Raw genomic sequence first — 8,152 nt, 5'->3', positions numbered from 1 at the left:
GCGACACCTTAAAGGCCGGTCCGTGAAAATATTGTCGGGCATAAACCGGTCCGTGGCGCAAAAAAGGTTGGAGACCGCTGATCTAAGTGGTGCAATTAATTGTTACATTATCCCTAGAAAATGTTGTATTATTTGAGTCAAAACTTCCACAGATTTCTGACCAAGGAATTGTTTAAGTGCCTTAAATACATCCTCCAAAAATATGTTTGGTTTAAGGCAATGTGCCCCACAATTTCTCCAAGAATCATTTCACAGTGTTTAATTTACCCATTATTCCAGGATTTTCTAAAATGTCATAACTACCTTCTGTTTGAATTCCCTACATGTACTGCATACTGATGCACCACTTATCCTCTGTGGTGGATATATCTGTAATACATCTGTATTCATATTAGTGTCCCATTTTGTTTTTATCTAGAGTGTAAATTTAGAAGCAGAGAAGTTTGCATTGCAAAGTTACCGTCTTGGACATAATCCGGTTTTTGTATTTGCTGCCCTTTTAGTATGCGACTTATTTGTGTCTCTTTATCGCCTCCTCTCATTTCTCAGAATAGCTATTCAAACACAGGTGTACATTACAGCCACTGAGCATTTTCTCATGTTTACAAAATGCCAACAACTGTCAAAATATTGGAAAATCTCTTACCCCAGCCAAGGATGCCCAAGCCATTAATCATGGTGGTGTGAGAGTCGGTTCCCACCACACTGTCAGGGTAGATGAAACCGTCGCTGACTTGCACCACTCTGGACAGATACTCCAAGTTCAACTGGTGGACTGCACCAACATCCGGAGGAACCACGTTCACATTCTTAAATGCTTTTGAACACCACTGTTTGGGAACAGTATCAAAAATTTTAGCATTTATTCATTTAAAAATTGTTTCGCTACATAACCCATAACTGTGACTTCTTTTTTACTCGGTTATAAAAACTACAAATCATATAAAGACTGCAGCAGCAGCAGTCATTTTTCTTGTTTTACCTTAAAGAACTGAAGCCTCTCTTTGTTTCTGATCAGTTCCATTTCCTGATTTCTCAAAGCTGTTTCAACTCTGCAGAAAAGAAAGGAATATAAGTCATCAGCAAACATGCGAAAGGGGGAATTCAACTTCTACTGACGTATGTCAACTCATGATAATCAGATGTTCTCATGCTCTTCAGGTCATTTTGCAAACAGAAACGCCACATCTGCGAGAATTTCAAAGGCTGCACAATTTCGTCAGCCAGTAAAATCATCTGATCTAATGTATTATCAACACATAAACATAACTGCACAACAGCTCAGTTACTGTATTCAACTGCTGTTTTCATTTAATCATCCTCATGGTGCATATTAGCCCCTCCCCCCAGCATCCTTTAAAACTTACTCAGAGACGGGCTGCAGGTGGAAAGGGCAGAGGAGAGGTGTATTCTCAATCTGTTGGACAGAGGCTGGAGATCCACCTGGGGAGGCTGGGGAGTCGCTGCAGGCCGCTTTACTGCAGGAGCCCCGCTGGCCTCCACACTGTGCGCCCCCTCTGGACGGAGGCCTGGAGTGTACTGAGCGAGAGGGCCCCTGGCTTGGACCCTCCCCTCCACCAGGGTTGGGAGCATTTTGTATGGCACTGTGAGTAAAAATGCAAAAAGAAACATTAAATTCATGAGGCAAGGCAGCGACAATATATTTTTACCAATCTGACTTTCCATGATAATCAACAGAGAATTCACATTCACAAAAACAGTTAATATAAACACAAACATACCATTTGCTATAATCAATCTGTAATGAGTGATCTACTATGAGGTCTGTAGGGCATTTAGGATTGACCAGGCTAGGATCCACACCATGTTTGGCCACAGCGTCTCTCATGGCTGCCAGGTCCACCATTGCAGGAATACCACTGTAAAAGGACATAAATGGAAATGTATATAAACACACACACACACACATATATATACACTTGTTTATGGCAGAAAACAAAGAAAGATGACAAAGGATCTGATAAGCTAATTGCTGGTGGGTCACCTGCGTCACCCACATCTTGTCACTCATCTATCCATTCTGCTTTCTCCAACTGAAGATAAACTGATTTCATCTCATGTTTTCCCAACACACAGACCACAGCGCTGATGCAAAGAAAGCCCTGTGAAACTCACGTAAAGTCCTGCAGGAGGACCCGAGCGGGAGAAAATGGCACCTCGGCTTTATTCTGCTCCTGCTGCCAGTGCAAGATGTTCTGGACGTCTTCTTGTTTTGTGTAAAAGCCATCACAGTTACGAATTGCTGCCTCCAGTAAGACACGGATGGATAGAGGCAGCTTGTCTGCACAGAGCAAACAAAACAGTTATTTCCCACAGCAAACAGTGGGTAATTAGGCCTAACACTTTATTAACCGCCCCTGTTAGATAACTGTTAATTGTCGAGATGTGCTCTGAGAATTTGTTGACAAATGAAAGTGCCAGCACACCGATGCCTCTTAAGTGTTACTTCAAGACAATCCTTTTACCTTACACAACTATCCTGAGACACAAAAGAGTTTGCAGTGTCTTTAAAACATCATACCCTGTAAAAACATTTCAGTCAGAGGGCCTGAACTCACCATATCGGGGATCGTTTAATTTGTATGGATTGAAGAACTTGATCTGGCCATCTTTCAGTGTGTCGATTAGATGGCTGTACGGGTGCTCTGCAGCAAGAAAGGAAAAGAAATAAAAATACACTCATGAAAATAAAACTCTGATGCCTGAGAAATATACAAATAGTCAAGTAAACTTAACTACCTGCTGACTCACATGAAGTACTCCATCTGCTCTAACCCCATGTTATGAAGGCAAGAAAATTGATTTTTATCTAAACAATAGTTTCAGTTATTTTTAGTTCTTTTTTTTTAATTTAGAAAATGACATCTAATACTTTGATCAGGTTAGGCTTTAGAGTACTTAAGGGACCACTAAGGCTGAAGAACAGTCCCATGCAGAGCTTTGATGACCATCATCAACATGTTTGAGCTGCAAACTCATCAAAGGGGCTGCTTGAAAAATATGTTGAAAAGCCAGTTTGTTGGCTACTATTGTTTCTCGGCCCCTTAGCTTAGCTCCTGCCGGCATGGGAACCAAAAAAAGTGAAGTGTTACAAACAATGAAAATTCTCCACTGAAGCCATTGTCTGTGCTTCTTGTGCTGCTTTTTTGATCTCGTTTTTTCCTATGCTTCCCCACTTAACGGTCATCTCCACTGTTGCTTTCTTTCTTTCAAGTCCACTTTTTAACCAATAAGCATCTGTGCATTTATCATTTATATGATGAGTTATTTAAGGACAAGGACACACTCTTTCCTCTCTGGACATCAGACCTGTTTCTAGAACAAAATGACTGTGTGTGACTGTGTGCGCAGTAGTTGGAGTAATGTGTACCTACACTGCTTACTTGGGCTACCCTTTTAAAAACCTGGAACTTATTGAACTTTATTGACATATACTGTCAAAAATCATCATTAAGAGTACAGGGGAGGTCATCTTTATGAGGGAAAGAATTAAGACACCTGACTGGCTGGAGGCTTACAATTGTGTTTTTACATGTCATGTGATAGTGGTCATTTGGCGAGGGGCTGTAGCATACCAATTGCAACATTGTGCAACATACTAATACTGAATTCTCTCCAATGTGTTCATCTAACTAAATGAGTGTGGTATAAAGTACTTTGAGTGCTCGAATTGAAAAGGGCTTCAAAAGAACCAGTCCATTCACAATCAGTAGCTGTGTATTCAAACTTCACTTTAGATCAGAGGTGTCAAATTCTTTACATACAAAAAATAACATATTTCTTTTTTGTTTAGAGTAAAGAAATGCAGCCTCAAAATGTTCCCATTTAATGAACCATGAACAACCGGCCTGATAGGGCTGGGCGATATATCGAGTTTTTTAAAAATATCGATATATTTTCATACGAGATATAAGATGTGACAATATCGTTTATATCGATATAGTCTATGTTACGTTATAATTATACTTGTGGAGCCGCAGGTTTGCCTCTCTTTCGTCCACTTTTGTCTCTACGCAACGTTACCCGGCCTGGCCTCTCCTTCACTGAACACAACTCCGCCTCCCCCATAACTTCACCTGCAGGCAATGACAAGATGAAAGCGGAAAATCTCCGTTAGCGAGTTACCGTGCGTGGGGCTGGACGGCGTCAACGTGTTAGCGAGCTAACCGCGCTAACAACATGCAGCCAGGAGGGGCTACACGGCCTAAAATCCTTTCATTTTTTTCAAAAATCGACAGTGCGCCTTATGTATGAATTCTGGTTGTGCTTACTGACCGCGAACCGATTTTATGTGGTACACAGCGCTCAGCAATCTGTCAAAAAATGCTTTAATATGACTTTGCTAAGCTACGGAGCTGCACCGCTTGATGGATTGTCGGAGGATTACGGCTACCGAGGAGGAGCCTCGCGGAGTGATACGTACTGTGTGTGTATAAGGACCACAAATGGCACCTGTTCAGAGACGTGGTGCAGCTGTGAAATCTGTCTCTTTGTTATTGTGCTCAGCGTCTATTAGTTTACATTTTGACTGCACAATTGTGAGCTTTTTGTTATGCACAAAAACAACATTGTTTTCTTTTATTTATGGACCATGATTATTTAATAAATGCTGATAATTTATTTTTGAGTAATTTCTTCATGTACATCTACGCTGTATGTAAATAAAAGTGTCCGTGTGACATCTGGGACACAGTGTGACTAAGAACTCTCTTTTTGTTCTTAACTTATGGCTTTAAAAAAAAATCGAGATATATATCTTATATCGCCATCCAGCTAAAAAATATCGAGATATGAATTTTGGGTCATATCGCCCAGCCCTACGGCCTGATGTGTCTTTAGAGCAGTAGGTGCAATTTGAAAAACGTGTCTTGGGTTTTCCACATGCTGCCAGACTACTGTCATGAGAAATAAAACATGTGAGCACGGCTCTTTGGTTTAACCATCTACCTTTAATGTGGTATAAAAGGTCATGGGTATAAAAGTGCTTTAATCAATTTTTAACAACTTACAGCACTAAGCTTCCTGGCGTCATACTTTAGAAAGTGGATCCAGTGGGTCAGACTGGTCCCTTTGGAAGGCTGGTTCTCGCCCTCTAGCTATATGTTTTACACCCCTGCGTGAAGTGATATTTTACATATGTTTCTTGGTTAGTCTATGACTGAAAAGCCACAGAATGGATGCTACAAATGAACTACATGAAAATGCAGTACAGAAAAAGAGAAGCAGACAATATACATTTTGTTTCAATACTTCTTTTCTCATCTTTAAGCATAGTAAAAATGACCCCTGTAGAATGTAGTTAGCTGAACCTAAACTAAGAATAAGCCCATTTGCACTTCATGACATGACAGGTTGGGATCAAAATCTTGAGGGCTGTCCAATCAGGATTTACCTGTTAAATATTGATTGAATTTGTGAAAAGATTAAGCTGAATGAGTGGTAAACCTCTACACAGAGAGCATTCTTGGCACAGGATTGCTCAGTGGTCGCTCAACAGGAGATCATGCTGTAACTTTAACGCTCAGATTTCTAACTTTGAAAGCAACATTCTTTAAAAAAAACAAAAAAACAACAGTTATTCAACACAGCAGAACTACCTCAAAATGATCCACCTTTAATATAAAGACTCCCTTGTAGAATTTGATTCCTAAATTCAAAGAGTATATTTAAGGAATCCTAAAAGGAGTAAAAGGCCCTGCACTTATTTTAAAATTAAATGTAAATAAACACATATAAAACCATTTAGTGAAATCCTACAAATCTGTTTATATACATCAGTGGCATACTGGGGGTTTCTTATTGGCCTTATCTGCAATATTTCCTCTAAATGCATCCAATTGCTCCTGTTGCAGCAAACAAACAAGATGTAACTTAGCTCAGTTTTATCCATGCAGATACTAAAATACTAACACAAGAACAAAGGATGGCCATCTCCAACTCCAGCGTAAGGAATTAAATGAAAATATGTCTAAATATGAAACCCAAATGATTGGAACATCTGTGCTATATCTATCATTTTCATCACAGTTTATTTTTCTTTTTATGCACCAGTTCAGTTCTTAACCTCTAAAATTCCCCTAACAAATGAAAGATCCCTGGGTCGAGCCCAAGAGCAGACACTAATAGCTTGGAGAGCTTGCGTCAGGAAGGGCATCCGGTGTAAAAAAACAATAAGCCATATCAAATATGCGGACCCCAACCCCATGTGATTACTGGAGCAGGTCAAAGTAGCTTCACTTTTCAGGCCCAGCAGGTATTCTCATCTCTTACAAACTGTATGCAAAAACTGTGAGGATGGAAAATATAAAGAACATATTACAGACTATTAAACTCAAACACTGGCTCATTATGAAATCCTGAGAAGTGGAGACAGATCCTTTTGGAGACCTGTATCCACCGATAAAAGCAGCGGGCTTCCTGAAAGAAATATATTACTGCTACGCAGATTACTGAATTACTGCAAAATCAGCCCAAGCTAAATCATCGTCTGGATCATTTTTTTTGTTTTTTGTTAATTAATTTTTTTTTTCCATAGGGGGTGTTTGCCGGTCGGTGTCACTGCATTGTATCGTATTGTATTTATAAAGCCGTTTTCAAAAGATCTCAGCCAAAGAGCTCGCACTGATAATATACTGTGAAATCACACTCTGTAACGATATTATTTTGATGCTAATGTTAATTACTAACGACATAACAATAATGTCTCCGTACATTATGTCACCTTTGCATGCCTCTTGATGACAAGCAGAGCAAGACGGCTTCAATGCTAACAGGCTGCTAACGCTGACTCTTATCGTGAAGCACACACTTCCCTAACCAACTACTTATCGCTCTACCGGGTGAACATCTTAAAGCGATAAGAAAATGCAAGGTACTTGACACAAACTCTGCTGTTATATAGTGCACGCTACAGCTGTTACAAAACGGAAAGAAGAGAAAGACAACACTGGTTTGCGGTATGAGCTAATTTCCCTGTTTAGTTGTACATGGAGCATCATCGAGCTAGCTAACGTTAGCTTTTATGTCTCTGACAGTGTGACGCCGCGTACACTGAATATAATCTTAAAAAGCTAACGACAGCAGTTTTCAGTACATGGACGTGTTTATAAAAGCGGCATGTGTGTCTTAGGCTAAACGGTGGATCACATATCAGCTCTAACGGAAGGTTAAGAGAAGAAATCCCTTTACCTTTGACTGGGGAAGTGTGCGCCATGATGACTTCTGAAATCAACACGACTCGTTCTCACTACTGAGCAGGCAGCACGGAGCCGACCAATCAGACCACAGAGATCTATGGCCACGCCCATCGGTCGACTACTGACAAAATTAAAACATTTTTACAGCAAAATCTTATTGTTTGTTTGTTTGTTTTAATCTCATACACTGGTCATTTTTAAAATGTTGTGCTATTTTTCTTCCATAGCATGTCTTACAGACAAGTGGGAAGCAAGCGTTCAAAATATATATTTAGTTCACTGTTTTTCAGTGTTTTTCAATGAGATCCTTTTGCAAATTTGCACATAATCAATGAGGTCTCGTTTGCAAACTTTAACCGTAATTTTAGAAAACTTTCAACACACGAACGACTTGTGTTAATGTAAGCACCGAGCAGACAGGTTTCACACAGTCTTTTAAGCTACAATATAGTGGTTTATGAGTTATATCAACATTTATAAAACATATTGTATAGCTTATTAAGTGAGGGTTGTTAACAAGAACATCGTTTTTCACCCATGCAGTGATAACTAATACATCTGCTTGTAGAGTAATTAAAAGAAAACATCCGTAATATATATTTGGTGAATGGTTTTTGGTGTTTACCAATTAAACTGTTGTGTAAATTATGTCATAATTAGTAATTATTATTAATTATGTCATAATTAGTTGCATCATTTGCAAATTTAAACATAACATTTTAGAAAACCTGAAACATAAACAAGTAATTACCTCAATGTTAGTTGTTTCATTGTAATATCTGCTAATTTTATTAGCTCCCAAATAGTGGTATCCAATTTAAAAAAACAAACAACAAAACTCAAAATGAATGTCTGTAATGAGAGCAGTTATACTGGAGCTCTTATTACATGTAAATTAAGATGATGCTGATATTTATTAGCAATGTTGGATAACA

The 8,152-nt window shown here is 39.1% G+C and overlaps 1 protein-coding gene across 1 annotated transcript in view; it reads right to left on the bottom strand.

Annotated features, from left to right (window-relative positions):
- Nucleotides 1-7,323, bottom strand: part of ireb2 (iron-responsive element binding protein 2) — an 18,692-nt gene extending 11,369 nt beyond the window's left edge. The window contains exons 1-7 of the mRNA XM_005731427.2: nucleotides 7,210-7,323; nucleotides 2,580-2,666; nucleotides 2,137-2,302; nucleotides 1,743-1,880; nucleotides 1,368-1,604; nucleotides 983-1,052; nucleotides 647-830 (exon numbers count right to left, since the gene is read on the bottom strand). Of these exons, the coding sequence (XP_005731484.1) occupies nucleotides 647-830; nucleotides 983-1,052; nucleotides 1,368-1,604; nucleotides 1,743-1,880; nucleotides 2,137-2,302; nucleotides 2,580-2,666; nucleotides 7,210-7,234 (907 nt within the window). The 5' untranslated portion in view covers nucleotides 7,235-7,323. The remainder of the gene's footprint in view (nucleotides 1-646; nucleotides 831-982; nucleotides 1,053-1,367; nucleotides 1,605-1,742; nucleotides 1,881-2,136; nucleotides 2,303-2,579; nucleotides 2,667-7,209) is intronic.
- Nucleotides 7,324-8,152: the final 829 nt, after the last annotated feature.

The sequence above is a fragment of the Pundamilia nyererei genome, unplaced genomic scaffold (assembly GCF_000239375.1).
Source record: "Pundamilia nyererei isolate P.nyererei 1_Seehausen unplaced genomic scaffold, PunNye1.0 scaffold00043, whole genome shotgun sequence".
In the NCBI taxonomy this organism is placed as follows: Eukaryota; Metazoa; Chordata; class Actinopteri; order Cichliformes; family Cichlidae; genus Pundamilia; species Pundamilia nyererei.
Note: the sequence above shows the minus strand (reverse complement) of the source record. Positions and strands in the feature narration are given on the sequence as shown.